The sequence below is a fragment of the Pseudophryne corroboree genome, chromosome 6, assembly GCF_028390025.1.
Source record: "Pseudophryne corroboree isolate aPseCor3 chromosome 6, aPseCor3.hap2, whole genome shotgun sequence".
NCBI classification, from domain to species: Eukaryota; Metazoa; Chordata; class Amphibia; order Anura; family Myobatrachidae; genus Pseudophryne; species Pseudophryne corroboree.
In genome coordinates this window covers 99,306,687-99,331,202 of record NC_086449.1, presented here as the reverse complement: position 1 = coordinate 99,331,202, position 24,516 = coordinate 99,306,687, and the positions used below count along the sequence as shown (strand labels likewise).

General features: G+C 47.7%; 1 protein-coding gene across 1 annotated transcript in view; it reads right to left on the bottom strand.

Moving 5' to 3' along the window:
- ATP13A1 (ATPase 13A1) overlaps window positions 1-24,516 on the bottom strand; it is a 221,407-nt gene that overhangs the window by 192,308 nt on the left and 4,583 nt on the right. The window contains exons 2-5 of the mRNA XM_063931515.1: window positions 20,004-20,093; window positions 17,494-17,684; window positions 2,636-2,708; window positions 1,789-1,944 (exon numbers count right to left, since the gene is read on the bottom strand). Of these exons, the coding sequence (XP_063787585.1) occupies window positions 1,789-1,944; window positions 2,636-2,708; window positions 17,494-17,684; window positions 20,004-20,093 (510 nt within the window). The remainder of the gene's footprint in view (window positions 1-1,788; window positions 1,945-2,635; window positions 2,709-17,493; window positions 17,685-20,003; window positions 20,094-24,516) is intronic.

The window sequence follows — 24,516 nt, the reverse complement described above, 5'->3', positions numbered from 1 at the left end:
GGGTATTACGCAGCGCTTTCACCCTTTAAACTAGGAAGAGAAAGACTGCGAGATGACGGAAGCGAAGGTATTGGATCCGGCTGGAATTACCTGTCCCCTTTTATAAAAGGAACAGTTCAAAAAAAAAAAAAAAAAAAAAAATTAAATAAAACACCAGCCGACTCGCAACCCTCACACCCCAACTGTAATCAGCTACGATGTTAGAGTTGGCTTGCTTCCGTGTATTTTCTCCGTGATCTTTGAAAGAGACGTCCCTTGAAAATATAAATTTGTAAAGTCTGATTACTTTTCAGGAGATCCTCATATTGTATAATATACATTTCACCAGCAGAGGGAGCTGTTGCCTAACACTCTCTACTATTTTAATGCCTGTTCTATCCAGGCCGTGCAGCAGGGGGAGTTTTTCTACTTCCTATGTACACTACTGGTGGGGGAGGGGGGAGGACCCATTCCTCACCTCAGCCTGGCGCCAAAACGTAAAATGTCCTTCCTATAATAAAAATAAAAATATATATATGTGTGCCGCACTGATTTTAATCTAGTGCCTTTGCATTTAATGGTCCCCTGTGGCCGCTACACAGCGCGCGACGGGTCCGTCTCTCGTAGCGGCGCCTGTGCTCTCTCTCTGTACTGAGTCTTCCCCCATGTGCAGCGCACCCCGGAGCCCCCGGCTGGCGTGCGCGACGGGTCCGTCTCCCGTAGCGGCGCCTGTGTTCCCCTCCGGCGATGGGCTTAAACACCTGCTGCTATTGCTGACAGGGAAAGACAGGGTGAGTCACTGAGAGAACTCCCACGCCGCACTAGGGCTCCCACGCGCCAGCCATACTCTGTCTGCTCTGCCCTTTCCTATCAGGTTCTATAAAGGGGAGTTAACAGCAAGCTATAATAGGAAGGAAAAAAAAAAAAAAAACTTTTACTACTGAAAGACCCTAGTCTAATTTATACGACCAGTACTCACTATTTTGGAGGATCTCCTGTGGAGAGATGCATGTCCCTTCAATAGGGATCTTTGTCTCTCTGACCTGAAGTAGCTTTGTCCCCCGTTTATTAGGGTTACGCAGCCCCCCTGTTAGTTTTTGTCAGGAGCTCAAGTGCTCCACGTATTGTGCCTCCAGCACAATTTTTCAAACTGAGGGGTGAGGGATGTGAAGGGGGAGGAGCCGGCTGTGCAGACAATGCTAATTTAAGATTGTGCCACACCTCCGGTTCAAGGCTTCACACCCCTACTGTATAGGACTCCAGTGTCCCCTAGTGGATGAAAGAGAAAGAAGAAATACCATTTTAAGTCAATATACAGCAAGTATATATTTATTTCAGGCTTTGTATTTATTAGCCTGTTTATAGTTTTCTGTCACCATGCAAGTGTGGGGGGGCTGCAATGCAATGCATTGTATATTACTGTATTGCATTTCCCTGTCATATTTCCTGTATGAAGATTGATGTAAAGTCCCAACCCATCTATTCAAAGCTGTACAAATCTCATAAACCAGGGAATTACTGCTGAAGCTTCACTTTACTGTGCTTGTAACTGGGGTCCAACCCTTCTATTTACCACACTGTAACGTACAGTAAACAAATAAATCCTGTAATTAAGCTACATAACTAGCAATGAATGGGTCCCTCTTTAAGTGTGGCAATAAAACCCAGCATTCCTTGTAGGTCACAGTGTGAGGCAGGTAAATCTGATGCATGCCACACTGCACATCACCAGCCAGAAGTGTAACCCTAACTTCAGTTTTAGGAGGCACAAACACCCAAGTGACATGGGAAACAACACAGTCCTCTCACCTGAATCATATACGGTTTGTTCCCCATCTTCCTGATCTCAGACAAGTTCCTCAACTGCTGCTGGACCAGTGAAGCTTCAAACGCCACCAGCATAAAGAGGGTGAAGACGCTGTAATACCAGTATTCGTCCAGGCACCACAGCCCCACACAGAACACCTACCAGGAACAAGTGGGGAATCACACGTGCACTCTCGTTAGTAAAGCTGGTTGGCAGAGAATGCTGTACATGTAGTTTTCCAACAATGGGGCCGATTCAGACCTGATCGCTAGGCTGCGTTTTTTTACAGTCTGCGATCAGATCTGAACTGCGCATGCACCGCAATGCACAGGTGTGACAATCCGCAGCAATGGGCTTCGCCGGCGATCGTAAGGAGATTGACAGGAAGAGGGCATTTGTGGGTGGCAACTGACCGTTTTAAAGGAGTGTCCGGGCAAACCCAGGAGGGACCAGGCGTTTGGAGGGAGGGATTCTGACGTCAGCTCCGGCCCAGATCATCGCAGCGGATAAGTAAGTCCTGGCCTGAGCAGAAACTGCACAAACTTCTGTTTGTGCAGTTCTGCTACACATGCGATAGCACACCTGCACACAGCTAATACCCTCCCTCTCTAGGCGGCGACTATCTGTGCAAAAAACAAACCCTGGCAGTCAGGTCTGAATTACCCCCAATGTTTTCTGTTGAATACTGTATTCAGTCCGAACTTTCTAGGCAATGCAGCAATCCAGAAAATATTAAAAACCTAATTTCAGTCAATAATTCCCTGAATTATAAATATATAAATGTGACAGAACCAACTGCAAACATAATTTTATGTCTTGTCTAGAAGAAGACAGAATATTGCACTTTACCTGAAACACAAAGAAGGGGGCAATAGCCCTCTCTTTAAAGAGATGTAAGAAATCCGGGACCACCATTTCAGCTCTGGGGAAAGAAGACAATAATATATAGGGACGCCACGTAGACTGTAAAGGGCAAAAAAGCATTTATTAATCCAGAATGTAACATTTCTATAAATAAAAAAAATAAGAATTTACTTACCGATAATTCTATTTCTCGTAGTCCGTAGTGGATGCTGGGGACTCCGTAAGGACCATGGGGAATAGCGGCTCCGCAGGAGACTGGGCACAAAAGTAAAAGCTTTAGGACTACCTGGTGTGCACTGGCTCCTCCCCCTATGACCCTCCTCCAAGCCTCAGTTAGGATACTGTGCCCGGACGAGCGTACACAATAAGGAAGGATTTTGAATCCCGGGTAAGACTCATACCAGCCACACCAATCACACCGTATAACCTGTGATCTGAACCCAGTTAACAGCATGATAACAGAGGAGCCTCTGAAAAGATGGCTCACAACAATAATAACCCGATTTTTTTGGTAACAATAACTATGTACCAGTATTGCAGACAATCCGCACTTGGGATGGGCGCCCAGCATCCACTACGGACTACGAGAAATAGAATTATCGGTAAGTAAATTCTTATTTTCTCTAACGTCCTAAGTGGATGCTGGGGACTCCGTAAGGACCATGGGGATTATACCAAAGCTCCCAAACGGACGGGAGAGTGCGGATGACTCTGCAGCACCAAATGAGAGAACTCCAGGTCCTCCTCAGCCAGGGTATCAAATTTGTAGAATTTTACAAACGTATTTGCTCCTGACCAAGTAGCTGCTCGGCAAAGTTGTAAAGCCGAGACCCCTCGGGCAGCCGCCCAAGATGAGCCCACCTTCCTTGTGGAATGGGCTTTTACAGATTTTGGCTGTGGCAGGCCTGCCACAGAATGTGCAAGCTGAATTGTACTACAAATCCAACGAGCAATAGTCTGCTTAGAAGCAGGAGCACCCAGCTTGTTGGGTGCATACAAAATAAACAACGAGTCAGATTTTCTGACTCCAGCCATCCTGGAAACCTATATTTTCCAGGGCTATGACAACGTCCAGCAACTTGTCCTCCAAGTCCCTAGTAGCCGCAGGCACCACAATAGGTTGATTCAGGTGAAACGCTGAAAAACACCTTAGGGAGAAACTGAGGACAAGTCCTCAATTCCGCCCTGTCCGAATGGAAAATCAGATAAGGGCTTTTACAGGATAAAGCCGCCAATTCTGACACGCACCTGGCCCAGGCCAGGGCCAACAGCATGACCACTTTCCATGTGAGATATTTTAACTCCACATATTTAAGTGGTTCAAACCAATGTGACTTTTGGAACCCAAAAACTACATTTAGATCCCAAGGTGCCACTGGAGGCACAAAAGGAGGCTGTATATACAGTACCCCTTTCACAAACGTCTGAACTTCAGGGACTGAAGCTAGTTCTTTTTGGAAGAAAATTGACAGGGCCGAAATTTGAACCTTAATGGACCCCCATTTCAGGCCCATAGACACTCCTGTTTGCAGGAAATGTAGGAATCGACCTAGTTGAAAATTCCTCCGTCGGGGCCTTACTGGCCTCGCACCACGCAACACATTTTCGCCAAATGCGGTGATAATGTTTTGCGGTTATATCTTTCCTGGCTTTGATCAGGATAGGGATGACTTCATCCGGAATGCCTTTTTCCTTCAGGATCCGGCGTTCAACCGCCCTGCCGTTAAACGCAGCCGCGGTAAGTCTTGGAACAGACAGGGTCCTTGCTGGAGCAGGTCCCTTCTTAGAGGTAGAGGCCACGGATCCTCCGTGAGCATCTCTTGAAGTTCCGGTTACCAAGTCCTTCTTGGCCAATCCGGAGCCACGAATATAGTGCTTACTTCTCTCCATCTTATAATTCTCAGTACCTTGGTTATGAGAGGCAGAGGAGGGAACACATACACTGACTGGTACACCCACTGTGTTACCAGAGCGTCTACAGCTATTGCCTGAGGGTCCCTTGACCTGGCGCAATACTTGTCGAGTTTTATAAACATGTGGAAGACTTCTGAGTGATGTCCCCACTCTCCCGGGTGGAGGTCGTCCACTCCCGGAATGAATACTGCTGACAGTGCTATCACATGATTTTCCGCCCAGCGAAGAATCCTTGCAGCTTCTGCCATTGCCCTTCTGCTTCTTGTGTCACCCTGTCTGTTTACGTGGGTGACTGCCGTGATGTTGTCCGAATGGATCAACTCCGGGTGACCTTGAAGCAGAGGTCTTGCTGAGCTTAGAGCATTGTTAATGACCCTTAGCTTCAGGATATTTATGTGAAGTGATGTCTCCAGGCTTGACCATAAGCTCTGGAAATTCCTTCCCTGTGTGACTGCTCCCCAGCCTCGCAGGCTGGCATCCGTGGTCACCAGGAACCAGTCCTGAATGTGCGGCCCTCTAGAAGATGAGTACTCTGCAACCATCACAGGAGGGACACCCTTGTTCTTGGTGACAGGGTTATCCGCTGATGCATCTGAAGATGCGACCCGGACCATTTGTCCAGCAGGTCCCACTGGAAAGTTCTTGCGTGGAATCTGCCGAATGGGATTGCTTCATAGGAAGCCACCATTTTTCCCAGAACCATCTCATTGATGTACCGAGACTTGGTTCGGTTATAGGAGGTTCCCGACTAGCTCGGATAACTCCCTGACTTTCTCCTCCGGGAGAAACACCTTTTTCTGAACTGTGTCCAGGATCATCCCTAAGAACAGAAGACGAGTCGTCGGAATCAGCTGCGATTTTGGAATATTGAGAATTCAATCGTGCTGCCGCAACACTACCTGAGATAGTGCTACACCGACCTCCAACTGTTCCCTGGATCTTACCCTTATCAGGGAATCGTCCAAGTAAGGGATAACTAAAATTCCCTTCCTTCGAAGGAGTATCATCATTTCGGCCATTACCTTGGTAAAGACCCGGGGTGCCGTGGACCATCCATACGGCAGCGTCTGAAACTGCTAGTGACAGTTCTGTACCATAAACCTGAGGTACCCTTGGTGAGAAGGGTAAATTTGGACATGAAGGTAAGCATCCTTGATGTCCCGAGACATCATGTAGTCCTCTTCTTCCAGGTTCGCAATCACTGCTCTGAGTGACTCAATCTTGAATTTGAACCTCTGTATGTAAGTGTTCAAAGATTTTAGATTTAGAATCGGTCTCACCGAGCCGTCCGGCTTCGGTACCACAACAGTGTGGAATAATACCCCGTTCCCTGTTGCAGGAGGGGTACCTTGTGTCACGATCCGGGTATCTGGACGCCATTACTTACCCTTCAGATGCCTCCTAAGGCTGGCTCAGCATTCCAGGACCGGATCCCGCTGTTTCTGGGTTTCCACATGCAGAATGTCAGAGTGGTGATTTCATCAGCCGCGGCCTCCGCTGTGCCCGCGTGGTTAAATGTGCGCTTGTCAGTCTGGCGTCTCCTGTCTCCTGTGGCCGGCGTCGCCATTACTGTTTCAATTCTCACATGGATTACAAACCAAACTTCCCTCCAAGTGTCTGCATGGGCGCAGCCATCTTGGTTTTTGTCATCTGATCATTTCCACCAATCTGCTGTCTGTATTGTTGATTTGCATAATTGCCTAGCCAACCCCTTCCTTGCTGCAGGTATAAGTAAGCTGTGCCTGAACAAGGAAGGCGTCAGTGCTTTGGTTGTCTAACCTAGTTCCAGTTTGTCTCTCTCCTGTGGTTGTCTTCCAGGTTCCAGCTCCTGTCTCCAGACTTCTGCTATAGAGACCCGCACCAGCATTCCATCTGCGGTGTAGCCTGACTCTCCGATCCATTCTGGACTCACCTGTTTCCAGCTACAGCAATCACCTGCTTCCAGCCGAGCTTCCAGCAGTGTACAACTTCTCTTAAAGGGCCGGTGTCCTTTCTGCAGTTTACCACTCTCCACCGGTATTATTATTTCATCGCTCTCAAGTCAATCACCTGCTTCCAGCCCAGCTTCCAGCAGTGTACAGCTTCCCTTAAAGGGCCGGTGTCCTTTCTGCAGTTTACCACTCTCCACCGGTATTATTATTTCATCGCTCTCAAGTTCGTTTATTATTTAACTGGTTCCAGCCAGTATCCACTCCGTACCAACAACAGTCTGGTTCCAGCCAGTATCCACAGCAGCCGTTTTACCTTCAGCAGCCCAGCCTTTCCTGGAACACCAGCTGGTACGATCCTGGGTTCTCTCCATTGCTACAGTCAGGCCTGGTAAGGACTTTCCAACTAGAAGATTATTAGAACTGTCTCACACTACCAGTGCCTGTGGCCCTTGCCACCCTGTAGTACCCAGGAACTGTATTATTGCCCTGCTGACTTTTATGTTTTCTTATTTTCTGCTGTGTTACGGAGTTTGTCATAATAAACATCATTGACTTTTATCCTGGTTGTCGTGGTCACGCCTTCGGGCAGTTATTCTACATGTTACTTACATGTCTAGGGGTCTGATACAACCTCCCAGGTTCCGTTACATCTCAGCCCCTACAACTGAGGTTGCCTCCCGTCAACTCAGGCCCTCAGTTGTGACAGTAAGCACTGACCTAATGAATCCAGCCGGAGACCAGGATCAAGCGGCCAGGCCGATGCAAGAACTGGCAGCCCGACTTGAACATCAGGAGGCTGCACAGGGCCACATCATCCGCTGTCTCCAGGATCTCTCCACACGGCTGGATGGGATTCAAACGACCCTCCGTGGACCTGGCACGTCCGGTGCGTCCACTACAGTGACACCAGCTGTAACCCCACCCACCTTACCCATTTCCAGTCCACATTTTCATCTTCCAACGCCAGCAAAATTTGATGGATCTCCAAGGTTCTGCAGGGGATTTCTCAATCAATGTGAAATCCACTTTGAGCTTCTACCTGGCAATTTCTTCAGTGACCGTACCAAAATTGCCTATATCATCTCCCTTCTCAGTGGCTCAGCCCTTGACTGGGCATCACCTTTATGGGAGAAGTCTGATCCCCTGCTATCCTCCTATACTGACTTTGTAGCTACATTCAGGCGCATCTTCGACGAGCCAGGCCGGATAACATCTGCTTCATCTGAGATTCTTCGTTTACGCCAGGGAACACGTACCGTGGGACAGTATCTTATACAGTTTAAAATCCTGGCATCCGAACTGGCATGGAACGACGAGGCCCTGTATGCTGCATTCTGGCATGGCTTATCAGAACGCATCAAGGATGAGTTAGCTACCAGAGACTTGCCCTCTAAGTTGGATGAGCTAATTTCTCTTTGCACGAAGGTTGATCTACGTTTTAGAGAGAGAGCAACCGAGCGAGGAAGATCATCTACTCCTAAATCTTCTGCTCCTCCTTCTCGTCAACCATCTCCATCCAAGGATGAGCCTATGCAAATTAGTCGTTCCCGTCTATCTCCTGCTGAGCGCCGAAAACGTCTCTCTGAGTCTCTCTGTCTCTACTGTGCAGCTCCGTCGCACACTATCAATGCCTGTCCCAAACGTCCGGGACTCCAGATCCTAGTTCGCCAAGGAGAGGGCCGGCTAGGAGTGATGATCTCCTCTCCATCTCCTCATGACTGTAACCTCCCAGTGTCGCTCCAAATTGCTCAACGTTACAGGAACGTCATTGCCCTCCTTGATTCCGGAGCAGCTGGGAATTTCATAACCGAAGCTTATGTTAAACGGTGGTCCCTACCCACCGAGAGACTGTCCTCGTCCATCTCTTTGACTGCCGTGGATGGCAGCAAGATTTTTGACGCAGTCATTTCCTTAAGGACTCTTCCAGTTCGTCTGAGAGTGGGAGTTCTTCATTCTGAGTATATTTCTTTTTTAGTGATTCCAAGAGCCACACATCCAGTGGTTTTAGGCCTTCCATGGCTCCGTCTCCACAACCCATCAATTGACTGGACGACTACGCAAATACTGGCATGGGGTCCCTCCTGTGCTGAGACTTGTTTAGCCAAAGTTCTTCCTGTTTGTTCTTCCTTCCCCAGGTCAACTGATGTTCCGCCTCCTCCATATCAAGACTTCACGGATGTGTTCAGTAAAGCCTCTGCTGATATCCTTCCTCCTCATAGAGAATGGGACTGCCCAATCGACCTCATTCCAGGGAAGGTTCCACCGCGAGGCCGAACTTATCCGTTGTCTCTGCCCGAGACACACTCCATGGAAGAGTACATCAAAGAGAACCTGGCGAAGGGTTTCATCCGACCATCTTCTTCTCCAGCCGGCGCAGGCTTCTTCTTCGTTAAGAAGAAAGACGGTGGTCTGCGTCCGTGCATCGACTACAGGGGTCTGAACGACATTACCGTCAAGAACCGATACCCTTTACCCCTGATTACTGAGCTCTTTGATAGAGTTAGTGGTGCAACCATTTTCACAAAGCTGGACTTGAGGGGTGCCTACAATCTCATCCGAATCCGTGAGGGTGACGAGTGGAAGACCGCCTTTAACACCCGTGACGGACATTATGAGTACCTCGTCATGCCCTTCGGATTGAGCAACGCTCCAGCAGTCTTCCAGCACTTCGTGAATGAGATCTTCAGGGACATCTTGTACCGCCATGTCGTGGTTTATCTAGACGACATCCTCATCTTTGCTAATAATCTCGAAGATCATCGTTTCTGGGTAAAAGAGGTTCTTTCCCGTCTCCGTGTCAATCACCTCTATTGTAAATTGGAGAAGTGTGTGTTTGAAGTTAAAACCATTCCGTTTCTAGGTTACATTGTGTCCGGTTCCGGACTAGAGATGGATCCTGAGAAACTCCAAGCAATCCAGAATTGGCCTATACCCTTAAGCCTCAAAGGGGTCCAGAGGTTCTTAGGGTTCGCCAATTATTATAGAAAATTTATACGAGACTTTTCCACCATTGTGGCGCCTATCACTGCATTAACCAAGAAAGGTGCTAATCCGTCCAAGTGGTCCGAGGAAGCTACACAGGCCTTTCACCTTCTGAAGCAACGGTTCATCTCTGCACCAGTTCTGAAACAGCCTGACACCGACTCTCCTTTTATCTTAGAGGTAGATGCCTCCTCCGTTGGAGTAGGAGCAGTGTTATCCCAGAAGGCCAAAGATGGACATCTACATCCTTGCAGTTTCTTCTCCCGGAAGTTCTCCCCAGCTGAGCGCAACTATGCCATTGGCGATCAGGAGTTGCTAGCCATCAAGCTCGCTCTGGAGGAGTGGAGATACCTGTTGGAGGGAGCTTCCCACTCAATCACCATACTTACCGACCACAAAAATCTTTTATATCTCAAAGGCGCACAATGTCTCAACCCTCGTCAGGCCAGATGGGCACTTTTCTTTTCCAGATTTGACTTTAAACTCCAGTTCTGTCCGGGTTCTCAGAATCGTAAGGCCGATGCCCTTTCCCGCTCATGGGAGCAAGAAAATGAGTCCGAGTCTGCAGACAAGCATCCTATTATTAATCCGTTGGCATTCTCCACGGTAGGGATGGACTCTACGCCTCCACCAGGGAAAAGTTTTGTTAAGCCAGTTCTAAGGAAGAAGCTCATGCATTGGGCCCATGCTTCCCGTTTTGCTGGACATACAGGCATTCAGAAAACCCTTGAATTTATTTCTAGGTCCTACTGGTGGCCAACTCTGAAAAAGGACGTTATGGAATTTATTGCCTCCTGCCCAAAGTGTGCCCAACACAAAGTCTCCCGCCAGTCGCCTGCGGGGCAACTGGTTCCATTATCTGTTCCCCGTCGACCATGGACCCATTTGTCGATGGACTTTGTTTCCGATCTACCTATCTGCAACAAGTTTAATACCATCTGGGTGGTAGTTGACCGGTTCACCAAGATGGCACATTTCATCCCTCTCACCGGTCTTCCGTCAGCTTCCAAGTTGGCTCAAGTGTTTATACAAGAGATCTTCCGACTTCACGGTCTTCCTGAAGAGATCATCTCGGATCGTGGAGTACAATTTGTAGCCAAATTTTGGCGAAGTTTGTGTCAAGCCCTCCAAGTCAAGTTAAAGTTTTCCACGGCTTACCATCCTCAGACCAATGGTCAAACCGAGAGGGTGAATCAGGACTTGGAGGCCTTCCTCCGTATATATGTGTCTTCCTCTCAAGATGACTGGGTTCAACTCCTTCCTTGGGCCGAGTTCAGCCACAACAATCAATACCATTCCTCATCTTCTTCTACACCATTCTTCATTAATTATGGATTCCACCCTAAAGTCCCAGAATTCCAACCGCTTCCCGCAACTTCTGTTCCAGCAGTGGATGTCACCTTGCGTCAGTTTTCAAATAACTGGAAGAACGTCCGCGCAGCCCTGCTTAAAGCCTCATTCAGGTATAAAAAGTTTGCCGATAGGAAGCGTAGAGCGGTTCCTGCTCTCAAGGTGGGTGATCGTGTGTGGTTGTCCACGAAGAATTTGAGGTTGAGAGTTCCCAGCATGAAATTTGCACCTCGCTACATCGGACCCTTCAAGATTGAACAAGTCATCAATCCTGTTGCCTACAGGTTACAGTTACCATCCTTCTTGAAAATACCCAGGACATTTCATGTTTCTTTGTTGAAACCGCTGATCCTGAATCGGTTTCATTCCGCACTTCCTCCAGCTCCCAAAGTTCAGACTCAACGGGGAGTCGAGTACGAGGTGGCCAAGATTTTGGACTCACGTTTCCGTTACGGTCAGTTACAATACCTCATTGACTGGAAGGGCTATGGTCCTGAAGAACGCTCTTGGACCAATGCCTCAGACGTCCATGCTCCTGCCTTGGTCCGAAATTTCCACACAAAGTTTCCTTTAAAGCCTAAGAAGTGTCCTGGGGCCACTCCTAAAGGGGGGGGTGCTGTCACGATCCGGGTATCTGGACGCCATTACTTACCCTTCAGATGCCTCCTAAGGCTGGCTCAGCATTCCAGGACCGGATCCCGCTGTTTCTGGGTTTCCACATGCAGAATGTCAGAGTGGTGATTTCATCAGCCGCGGCCTCCGCTGTACCCGCGTGGTTAAATGTGCGCTTGTCAGTCTGGCGTCTCCTGTCTCCTGTGGCCGGCGTCGCCATTACTGTTTCAATTCTCACATGGATTACAAACCAAACTTCCCTCCAAGTGTCTGCATGGGCGCAGCCATCTTGGTTTTTGTCATCTGATCATTTCCACCAATCTGCTGTCTGTATTGTTGATTTGCATAATTGCCTAGCCAACCCCTTCCTTGCTGCAGGTATAAGTAAGCTGTGCCTGAACAAGGAAGGCGTCAGTGCTTTGGTTGTCTAACCTAGTTCCAGTTTGTCTCTCTCCTGTGGTTGTCTTCCAGGTTCCAGCTCCTGTCTCCAGACTTCTGCTATAGAGACCCGCACCGGCATTCCATCTGCGGTGTAGCCTGACTCTCCGATCCATTCTGGACTCACCTGTTTCCAGCTACAGCAATCACCTGCTTCCAGCCGAGCTTCCAGCAGTGTACAACTTCTCTTAAAGGGCCGGTGTCCTTTCTGCAGTTTACCACTCTCCACCGGTATTATTATTTCATCGCTCTCAAGTTCGTTTATTATTTAACTGGTTCCAGCCAGTATCCACTCCGTACCAACAACAGTCTGGTTCCAGCCAGTATCCACAGCAGCCGTTTTACCTTCAGCAGCCCAGCCTTTCCTGGAACACCAGCTGGTACGATCCTGGGTTCTCTCCATTGCTACAGTCAGGCCTGGTAAGGACTTTCCAACTAGAAGATTATTAGAACTGTCTCACACTACCAGTGCCTGTGGCCCTTGCCACCCTGTAGTACCCAGGAACTGTATTATTGCCCTGCTGACTTTTATGTTTTCTTATTTTCTGCTGTGTTACGGAGTTTGTCATAATAAACATCAGACTTTTATCCTGGTTGTCGTGGTCACGCCTTCGGGCAGTTATTCTACATGTTACTTACATGTCTAGGGGTCTGATACAACCTCCCAGGTTCCGTTACATCTCAGCCCCTACAACTGAGGTTGCCTCCCGTCAACTCAGGCCCTCAGTTGTGACACCTTGATTATCACCTGCTGGGAATACAGCTTGTGAATGGCTTCCAAAACTGTCTCCCTGTCAGAAGGAGACATCGGTAAAGCCGACTTTAGGAAACGGCGAGGGGGAGACGTTTCGAATTCCAATTTGTACCCCTGAGATATCACCTGAAGGATCCAGGGGTCTACTTGCGAGTGAGCCCACTGCGCGCTGAAATTCATTGAGACGAGCCCCCACCGTGCCCGATTCTGCTTGTAAAGCCCCAGCGTCATACTGAGGGCTTGGCAGAGGCGGGAGAGGGTTTTTGTTCCTGGGAACTGGCTGATTTCTGCAGCCTTTTTCCTCTCCCTCTGTCACGGGGCAGAAATGAGGAACCTTTTGCCCGCTTGCCCACGAAAAGACTGCGCCTGATAATACGGCGTCTTCTCATGTTGAGAGGCGACCTGGGGTACAAACGTGGATTTCCCAGCTGTTGCCGTGGCCACCAGGTCTGAAAGACCGACCCCAAATAACTCCTCCCCTTAATAAGGCAATACTTCCAAATGCCGTTTGGAATCCGCATCACCTGACCACTGTCGTGTCCATAACCCTCTACTGGTAGAAATGGACAACGCACTTAGACTTGATGCCAGTCGGCAAATATTCCGCTGTGCATCACACATATATAGAAATGCATCTTTTAAATGCTCTATAGGCAATAATATACTGTCCCTATCTAGGGTATCAATATTTTCAGTCAGGGAATCCGACCACGCCAACCCAGCACTGCACATCCAGGCTGAGGCGATTGCTGGTCGCAGTATAACACCAGTATGTGTGTAAATACCTTTTAGGATGCCCTCCTGCTTTCTATCAGCAGGATCCTTAAGGGCGGCCATCTCAGGAGAGGGTAGAGCCCTTGTTCTTACAAGCGTGTGAGCGCTTTATCCACCCTAGGGGGTGTTTCCCAACGCACCCTAACCTCTGGCGGGAAAGGATATAATGCCAATAACATTTTAGAAATTATCAGTTGTTATCGGGGGAAAACCACGCATCATCACACACCTCATTTAATTTCTCAGATTCAGGAAAACTACAGGTAGTTTTTCCTCACCGAACATAATACCCCTTTTTGGTGGTACTCGTATTATCAGAAATGTTTAAAACATTTTTTTGCATTGCCTCAATCATGTAACGTGTGGCCCTACTGGAAGTCACATTTGTCTCTTCACCGTCGACACTGGAGTCAGTATCCGTGTCGGCGTCTATATCTTTAGAACCCCTGACGGCCTATGAGACGTCTGGACAGGCACAAGCTGAGTAGCCGGCTGTCTCATGTCAACCACTGTCTTTTATACAGAGCTGACACTGTTACGTAATTCCTTCCAACAGTTCATCCACTCAGGTGTCGACCCCCTAGGGGGTGACATCACTATTACAGGCAATCTGCTCCGTCTCCACATCATTTTTCTCCTCATACATGTCGACACAAACGTACCGACATACAGCACACACACAGGGAATGCTCTGATAGAGGACAGGACCCCACTAGCCCTTTGGGGAGACAGAGGGAGAGTTTGCCAGCACACACCAGAGCGCTATATATATACAGGGATAACCTTATATAAGTGTTTTTCCCCTTATAGCTGCTGTATCTTTAATACTGCGCGTAATTAGTGCCCCCCCCTCTCTTTTTTAACCCTTTCTGTAGTGTAGTGACTGCAGGTGAGAGCCAGGGAGCTTCCCTCCAACGGAGCTGTGAGGGAAAATGGCGCCAGTGTGCTGAGGAGATAGGCTCCGCCCCCTTATCGGCGGCCTTATCTCCCGTTTTTCTATGTATTCTGGCAGGGGTTAAATTCATCCATATAGCCCAGGAGCTATATGTGATGCATTTTTTGCCATCCAAGGTGTTTTATTGCGTCTCAGGGCGCCCCCCCCCAGCGCCCTGCACCCTCAGTGACCGGAGTGTGAAGTGTGCTGAGAGCAATGGCGCACAGCTGCAGTGCTGTGCGCTACCTTGTTGAAGACAGGACGTCTTCTGCCGCCGATTTTCCGGACCTCTTCTGTCTTCTGGCTCTGTAAGGGGGCCGGCGGCGCGGCTCTGGGACCCATCCATGGCTGGGCCTGTGATCGTCCCTCTGGAGCTAATGTCCAGTAGCCTAAGAAGCCCAATCCACTCTGCACGCAGGTGAGTTCGCTTCTTCTCCCCTTAGTCCCTCGATGCAGTGAGCCTGTTGCCAGCAGGTCTCACTGAAAATAAAAAACCTAAACTAAAACTTTCACTAAGAAGCTCAGGAGAGCCCCTAGTGTGCACCCTTCTCGTCGGGCACAGAAATCTAACTGAGGCTTGGAGGAGGGTCATAGGGGGAGGAGCCAGTGCACACCAGGTAGTCCTAAAGCTTTTACTTTTGTGTCCAGTCTCCTGCGGAGCCGCTATTCCCCATGGTCCTTACGGAGTCCCCAGCATCCACTTAGGACGTTAGAGAAAAGATGTATTAATTTATTTTTTTCCCGTCTGTCCCACTCCTCCCATCCTGCCCACTCACACTGATACATGAAAGAGAGACCGACCCTATTAAGCATGGATTACTACTGCCTCTAAAGGTGCATACACACTTACCGAGAAAATAACCAACGTCACCCTTCCTGAGCGACGTCGTTCAGTTTCTCGCCAAGTGTGTATACCGCCACCGCCGAGCGATGCGCGGTCCCGCTGGTCGTTAACAACCCTCGCCGTCGACCGTGCATGCAGCTCAATTTGGACCGTCTTCCAAGAGATGCCTGCACGGCCAGGCCACAGCGTGACGTCACTGATCAATATGGTCATCATATCGCTCAGTGTATTTGCACTGCAGTCGACCGCCCGGCCCAAGAGGGGGAAACACTAGACAACGTCACTCATAGAAATCTTCCCCTAGTGTCCACCTTCAGTCTGAAGTACACATTTCTTTCATAAACATAATATACTTTGTACAAATAAAAGTGTGTCACTTAATACACACCTATTTAGCTTTAAAGTACACACACAAAAATAGAATAAAAAATTGTGGGACAGGAGATTTGCTGCCTCTACACACAGAAGTGATGGGTCTTCTCTTAAAACATGTAGTCTCTATACCTTTTCATTCTAATTAGTAGTAAGCTTTTCCCCCTCAAATAACCGATGTGATGTTATAATAATGTTTTGTAAGAGGTATGATAAAATGAATGTAACAGTGAATGGTATCTAAAGTGTTAATAAAAGCAACAAATATAAAGTAGATGCTTCACTATCCACTAACAGACAAAAAATGAACTTTATCAACATCCTTTACTCTGTAAAATATATATGTGTGTGTGTGTGTGTGTGTGTGTGTGTGTGTGTGTGTGTGTGTGTGTGTGTGTGTGTGTGTGTATGTATAACAAGATTCCTCTATTAGAAGTCTTTTTTGCAAGTTTATACTGTTTTAAGTATTTTGTTACTTCAACCAATAGTTGGCCTGTAGTGTATAGTAGTGGTTACCAAACTTTTTTTTTTTCTTTTTCTTTTTTTGGGGGACAGCAGCCCTGGTTTCTTTTTGTGAAGCTCGGAAAAACATTACATTAAGTGAATTGTATTTATATAGTAGTTCATCCTTAGGTTCAGTTATGTGGTGAGCTTCCGTTTGTCCACATCTTTTATGATGTAAAGCCACAAGCACTAGTTTTGCCTATTACATTCACCATACATACTGTGAATTGGTCCTGGTCCCAATGTACCCCAAGACACCCCAGGGTTCCACGGCGCACAGTTCGGAAACCAGTGGTCAATAGTATTAGAGAAAATAACCAATTTCACACAAAAATAATTGTGGCCTTAACAGATTGTCCATTCATCTTTGTGATTGGAAACATTTTCTCCAATCATAGTAGGACTTTTTGACACACTTCAATGCCCCAGAGGAATCTTTACATGAAATATGTCTGAATGGGATGACATGCTCTTATGTAGTTACTAAATCGATATTCAAAATGGTGATATGTGAACATTATAAATATATAGGCGTTAGGGTTAAGCTGCAGTTAAGATCTAACATATTGGGTGGAATTCAATTGTTTGAAAAGTCAATTGGGTGTCTTTTTTCCTATTTAATAGACAGGAAAAAACTGACACCCAACCGACTCTTCAAACATTTGAATTCCCCCCATTATATTCCTAATCAGATTATCTAGCATTTATATGCCCTCAATCCACCACTTTAGACACAGTGGCTTCACTCACAACTCAATCGGCAGTAACAAAAAAAGAAAAAAAAATGTTTATGCCCCAGAGTTGGTTGTAAGTAAATGAGGCTCAGGGACATATTCAATTATTTTCCTGCTGACAGCCAGTAGTTTGTGCTCAAACAGAGCTATGCAATCGTAGCTCCATTCAGGTGCGAATTGCTGCTGGTGTCTGCATTTCAGCTTGCACCCCCCCGGGGGCAGGCGCTCATACTTTCACTTTGGTCAGGTTTACGCTTTACGCGGCTACATCCGACATCTATGGGCGTGATCAGTGTGAAAAAGAGGCGCCCAGCAACCACAGAGGACACTTTTTTCTCACAGCTGTCTGAGGTGCAAGAAGAAAGAAATGTGTGCAAACTCGGCACTTTGGACATCCAAAGCAGGAGTTTAGACACATTTAGCCATTTTAGATGGCTAAGCCCGTCTGTTTGGGCACGACATACATGTGCGCCCAAACATCAACTGAATAGTGACAATTGTTTGTCCGTCCGAACAGTCCCGTTTAGACGGGGTTTTTAGATGCCCAGAACAATTGAATCTGCCTCTAAGCGTCAAAGTGTAACACCAGTATGTATGTAGTCTTACAGAATATACTTTCTATAAAAAAAGCACAGCAAAAGAATAGAGCTGACCAAATAGGCAGATCCACTCGGTAGTACTAACGTGTACGTAAACTTACTTGTTGGATCCATACTTCTTTTCAGCAGCTTTAATGTCTGATTCTTCCACATATCCTTTAGCACTCTGGTAATAAGACAGGGGACGCTCCACAGGAAACACAACAGGGAGAAAACCTTTCTTCTCCCCCGAATCGTAACAATACTTTATTTTTTGGAATTCAAAGGAAATTGTCTCTGTCCCATCTTCTCTCTAAATGTCCAGCACAGCCATGTGGAAATACAGCAAATGCAAGAGCCAATGTTATTATCACCCAAAACCGAGCTCTGGGCGGTAGGTTTGGGGGCACCCTAGGCCTCACACTGTTGCATTACGAAATTCTACAGAAATCATCACGGGCAACTGGTAAAAGTAAATTCTGCTTTATATCATCAATGTAATGTGTCCAAATAGTTACTGGTGGCCATAATAAGCCAAGACAAAAGCAGCTGTCTGCCTGACCTGTGATGTACTGGAAGATGACACGTTATCATACAAAATGAGCAAGAACGTATGCTCGGTGTCCATTTGGATGGTCGACAGTCATTAGGTCGAACACTATTGGTCGACATGGACAAATGGTCAACACATGAAAATGTCGACATGGATTTAAAAAAAATATATATAGAGATTTTTTAAAAGTTTTTCATACTTTACCATCCACGTGGACTACGATTGGGAATGGTAACCTGTGCCAAGCACAGCGCGTGCAGAGCGAGGCACCTTGCCCGCAGCATGGCAAGCGAAGCAAGCCATGGAAGGGGACGTGGTACACCAATTGTGGTTCCTGCTCTGGTCATGTTACGGAAAAAATGACACCAAAAACAGTTAAAAAATTAATGTTGACCTTTTCATGTGTTGACCTGTCCCGTGTCGAACATTTTCATGTGTCGACTATTAGTCAATGTTGACCAATAGTGGTCGACCTAATGAATGTCAACCTTAGCATGGGTCGACCATTCATACCAGAACCCTTATGCTTATCTCACTACCAATGTCCCTTCAACAGCACAAGGAGGCTGCCAGTAGAAAAAGGTAAATGTAACAATTACAATACAGTCTAAATAAATCAAGGCAAGGAACTTCTATCCAGACACGTGTTATTGTGTAACTAGCTGAGCAGGTTACATACTATGCAGACTCCCACTGTGGGTTGAACCAATATCTGTGACAATGCAACCAACAGATATACTAGGACCCAATGGCACGTGTATATACAGCTGGGAATGCCTGGAATGTCACTTGTTCCCAGTTGGTTGGTAGGCATTCCCTTTCTTAAACTCAACATGTCTAATATGCTGATCATATTCCCATCCTCCCGCATAACCTCACCTCTCACAATTTAATTACCTCATGGCAGCACTGGCATCTCCTTTAGCCCCCAGGTGCGCTGTCTTGGAGATATTCTCGAATCTTCCCTCTCCTTCAAACCACACATTCATTACCTTTCACACTCCTGTTTCCATGCCAAAAATATTTCAGACCCTCTAACCCAGGATGCTACTAATACCCCTTTTCTACTTGTAGCACGGGTCGCAGCCGGGAGCCTGACACAACTGCGACCCGTGCTACAGCCCCCTTACCCACAGCGCTCACAAACCCGGAATATTGCCGGGTTGGTGACGCTGCTAGTGACGCGGCAGCGGCAGCGCTGGGAGATCACATGATCTCCCAGCGCCGCCCTTCCATACACTGAACGGGAGCCGTGTCGCATCGATGCGGCTTCCGTTCACACTACACAACTTACCGGGTTGAACACGTGTTCAACCCGGCAAGCTACCCGGGTAGGATTCCCGGATCATTTGATCCGATAATTTGCAGGTGGGGGCCGTTTCCACTAGGAAAAAACACGGGTAAATGCGCGCCCCCGCGCATTTACCCGTGTTTTTAAAGCTAGTGGAAAAGGGGTATTGGTCCCTCATACACTCACTAGTCATCTCCAGATTGGCTTACTGCAACCACCTCCTTACATCAAAGGTATGTTTTTAAAATCACATATTCTGTTTACTACTAAACACAACCGGCCTGCATTTTTCTGGCTGGGCTGGTTCCAGCTAATGCAGTATTGATAACATCAGTAATTACTGTATTCACGCTTTTAAAAATCTTCACAATCAAATTGTGATACAGGTTGAGTATCCCTTATCCAAAATGCTTGGGACCAGAGGTATTTTGGATGCCGGATTTTTCCGTATTTTGGAATAATTGCATACCATAATGAGATATCATGGTGATGGGACCTAAATCTAAGCACAGAATGCATTTATGTTTCATATACACCTTATACACACAGCCTGAAGGTCATTTAATACAATATTTTTAATAACTTTGTGTATTAAACAAAGTTTGTGTACATTGAGCCATCAAAAAACAAAGGTTTCACTATCTCACTCAAAAAAGTCCGTATTTCGGAATATTTGGATATGGGATACTCAACCTGTATGAGAAAGTTAGCTTGTAGGAGACATGGGAACCCACCCACATAAATGTCAGCCTTTACATCAGCCGGACTGCCGGTTAATCCCTCCTCACCTTTTCTCTAACCAGTGGCACTAACTCAGCGGATCCATTGTTTGGAGTCGGAACAACTTTTGCTAATGTAGCAGTTTTGGGATTTGAGTCCTGTGGGGAGAAAAAATAAGATTTTACTCACCGGTAAATCTATTTCTCGTAGTCCGTAGTGGATGCTGGGACTCCGTAAGGACCATGGGGAATAGCGGCTCCGCAGGAGACTGGGCACAACTAAAAGAAAGCTTTTGGTCTACCTGGTGTGCACTGGCTCCTCCCTCTATGACCCTCCTCCAGACCTCAGTTAGGATACTGTGCCCGGAAGAGCTGACACAATAAGGAAGGATTTTGAATCCCGGGTAAGACTCATACCAGCCACACCAATCACACCGTATAACTCGTGATACTATACCCAGTTAACAGTATGAACAATAACTGAGCCTCTCAACAGATGGCTCAACAATAACCCTTTAGTTAAACAATAACTATATACAAGTATTGCAGACAATCCGCACTTGGGATGGGCGCCCAGCATCCACTACGGACTACGAGAAATGGATTTACCGGTGAGTAAAATCTTATTTTCTCTGACGTCCTAAGTGGATGCTGGGACTCCGTAAGGACCATGGGGATTATAGCAAAGCTCCCAAACGGGCGGGAGAGTGCGGATGACTCTGCAGCACCGAATGGGCAAACTCTAGGTCCTCCTCAGCCAAGGTGTCAAACTTGTAGAATTCAGCAAATGTGTTTGACCCCGACCAAGTAGCTGTTCGGCAAAGTTGTAGAGCCGGACCCCTCGGGCAGCCGCCCACGAAGAGCCCACCTTCCTCGTGGAATGGGCTTTCACTGATTTAGGATGCGGCAGTCCAGCCGCAGAATGTGCAAGCTGAATCGTACTACAGATCAAGCGAGCAATAGTCTGCTTTGAAGCAGGAGCACCCAGCTTGTTGGGTGCATACAGGATAAACGAGTCAGTTTTCCTGACACTAGCTGTCCTGGAAACATAAATTTTCAGGGCCCTGACTACGTCCAACAACTTGGAAGCCTCCAAGTCTTTAGTAGCCGCAGGCACCACGATAAGTTGGTTCAAATGAAAGGCTGATACCACCTTAGGGAGAAACTGGGGACGAGTCTTCAATTCTGCCCTATCCATATGGAAAATCAGATAAGGGCTTTTACATGACAAAGCCGCCAATTCTGACACACGCCTGGCCGAAGCCAAGGCCAGCAGCATGACCACTTTCCACGTGAGATTTTAATTCCACGGTTTTAAGTGGCTCAAACCAATGTGACTTTAGGAAATCCAACACCACGTTGAGATCCCAAGGTGCCACTGGAGGCACAAAAGGGGGCTGAATATGCAGCACTCCCTTAACAAAAGTCTGGACTTCAGGTAGTGAAGCCAGTTCTCTCTGGAAGAAAATCGATAGAGCCGAAATCTGGACCTTAATGGAACCCAATTTTAGGCCCATAGTCACCCCCGACTGTAGGAAGTGCAGAAAACGGCCCAGCTGAAATTCCTCCGTTGGGGCCTTCCTGGCCTCACACCACGTAACATATTTTCGCCAAATGCGGTGATAATGGTTTGCGGTCACTTCTTTCCTAGCTTTAATCAGCGTAGGAATGACTTCCTCCGGAATGCCCTTTTCCTTCAGGATCCGGTGTTCAACCGCCATGCCGTCAAACGCAGCCGCGGTAAGTCTTGGAACAGACAGGGCCCCTGCTGCAGCAGGTCCTGTCTGAGCGGCAGAGGCCATGGGTCCTCTGAGATCATTTCTTAAGTTCCGGGTACCAAGCTCTTCTTGGCCAATCCGGAACAATGAGTATAGTTCTTACTCCTCTTCTCCTTATTATCCTCAGTACCTTGGGCATGAGAGGAAGAGGAGGGAACACATAAACCGACCGGTACACCCACGGTGTCACTAGAGCGTCCACAGCTATCGCCTGAGGGTCTCTTGACCTGGCGCAATATCTTTCTAGCTTTTTGTTTAGGTGGGACGCCATCATGTCCACCTGTGGCCTTTCCCAACGGTTTACAATCAGTTGGAAGACTTCTGGATGAAGTCCCCACTCTCCCGGGTGGAGGTCGTGCCTGCTGAGGAAGTCTGCTTCCCAGTTGTCCACTCCCGGAATGAACACTGCTGACAGTGCTAACACGTGATTTTCTGCCAAACGGAGAATCCTTGTGGCTTCTGCCATCGCAGTCCTGCTTCTTGTGCCGCCCTGTCGGTTTACATGGACGACTGCCGTGATGTTGTCTGACTGGATCAGTACCGGCTGGTTTTGAAGCAGGGGTTTTGCCTGACTTAGGGCATTGAAAATGGCCCTCAGTTCCAGAATATTTATGTGTAGGGAAGTCTCCTGACTTGACCATAGTCCTTGGAAGTTTCTTCCCTGTGTGACTGCCCCCCAGCCTCGAAGGCTGGCATCCGTGGTCACCAGGACCCAGTCCTGTATGCCGAATCTGCGGCCCTCTTGAAGATGAGCACTTTGCAGCCACCACAGCAGAGACACCCTGGTCCTTGGAGACAGGGTTATCAGCCGATGCATCTGAAGATGCGATCCGGACCACTTGTCCAACAGGTCCCACTGAAAAGTTCTTGCATGGAACCTGCCGAATGGAATTGCTTCGTAGGAAGCTACCATTTTTCCCAGGACTCGCGTGCAATGATGCACCGACACCTGTTTTGGTTTTAGGAGGCCTCTGACTAGAGATGACAGCTCCTTGGCCTTCTCCTCCGGGAGAAACACTTTTTTCTGTTCTGTGTCCAGAACCATCCCCAGGAACAGTAGACGTGTCGTAGGGACCAGCTGTGACTTTGGAATATATAGAATCCAACCGTGCTGTTGTAGCACCTCCCAAGATAGTGCTACCCCGACCAACAACTGCTCCCTGGACCTCGCCTTTATCAGAAGATCGTCCAAGTACGGGATAATTAAAACTCCCTTTTTTCGAAGGAGTATCATCATTTCGGCCATTACCTTGGTAAATACCCTCGGTGCCGTGGACAGACCAAACGGCAACGTCTGGAATTGGTAATGACCATCCTGTACCACAAATCTGAAGTACTCCTGGTGAGGATGGTAAATGGGGACATGCAGGTAAGCATCCTTGATGTCCAGTGATACCATGTAATCCCCCTCGTCCAGGCTTGCAATAACCGCCCTGAGCGATTCCATCTTGAACTTGAATTTTTTTATATATGTGTTCAAGGATTTCAAATTTAAAATGGGTCTCACTGAACCGTCCGGTTTCGGTACCACAAACATTGTGGAATAGTAACCCCGTCCTTGTTGAAGGAGGGGCACCTTGACTATCACCTGCTGGGAATACAGCTTGTGAATTGCCTCTAGCACTGCCTCCCTGCCTGAGGGAGTTGTTGGCAAGGCAGATTTGAGGAAACGGCGGGGGGGGGGGGGGAGACGTCCCGAATTCCAGCTTGTACCCCTGAGATACTACTTGAAGGATCCAGGGATCCACCCGTGAGCGAGCCCACTGATTGCTGAAGTTTTTGAGACGGGCCCCCACCGTACCTGGCTCCGCCTGTGGAGCCCCAGCGTCATGCGGTGGACTTGGCGGAAGCGGGGGAGGACTTTTGCTCCTGGGAACTGGCTGTATGCTGCAGCTTTTTCCCTCTACCTCTGCCTCTGGGCAGAAAGGACGCGCCTTTATCCCGCTTGCCCTTATGGGGCCGAAAGGACTGTACCTGAAAATACGGTGCTTTCTTTGGCTGTGAGGGAACATGGGGTAAAAATGCTGACTTCCCAGCTGTTGCTGTGGAAACGAGGTCCGAGAGACCATCCCCGAACAACTCCTCACCCTTATAAGGCAAAACTTCCATGTGCCTTTTAGAATCTGCATCACCTGTCCACTGCCGAGTCCATAACCCTCTCCTGGCAGAAATGGACATTGCACTTATTTTAGATGCCAGGCGGCAAATATCCCTCTGTGCATCTCTCATGTATAAGACTGCGTCTTTAATATGCTCTACGGTTAGCAATATAGTGTCCCTGTCTAGGGTATCAATATTTTCCGACAGGAAATCTGACCACGCAGCTGCAGCACTGCACATCCATGCTGAAGCAATAGCTGGTCTCAGTATAATACCTGTATGTGTATATACAGACTTCAGGATAGCCTCCTGCTTCCCATCAGCAGGCTCCTTTAGGGCGGCCGTATCCGGAGACGGTAGTGCCACCTTCTTTGACAAGCGTGTGAGCGCTTTATCCACCCTAGGGGATGTTTCCCAACGTGACCTATCCTCTGGCGGGAAAGGGTACGTCATTAGTAACCTTTTAGAAATTACCAGTTTCTTATCGGGGGAAGCCCACACTTCTTCACACACTTCATTTAATTCCTCAGATGGAGGAAAAACTAATGGTAGTTTTTTCTCTCCAAACATAATACCCTTTTTTGTGGTTCCTGGGGTAACATCAGAAATGTGCAACACATTTTTCATTGCCTCAATCATGTAACGTGTGGCCCTATTGTTAGTTACATTAGTCTCATCGTCGTCGACACTGGAGTCCGTATCGA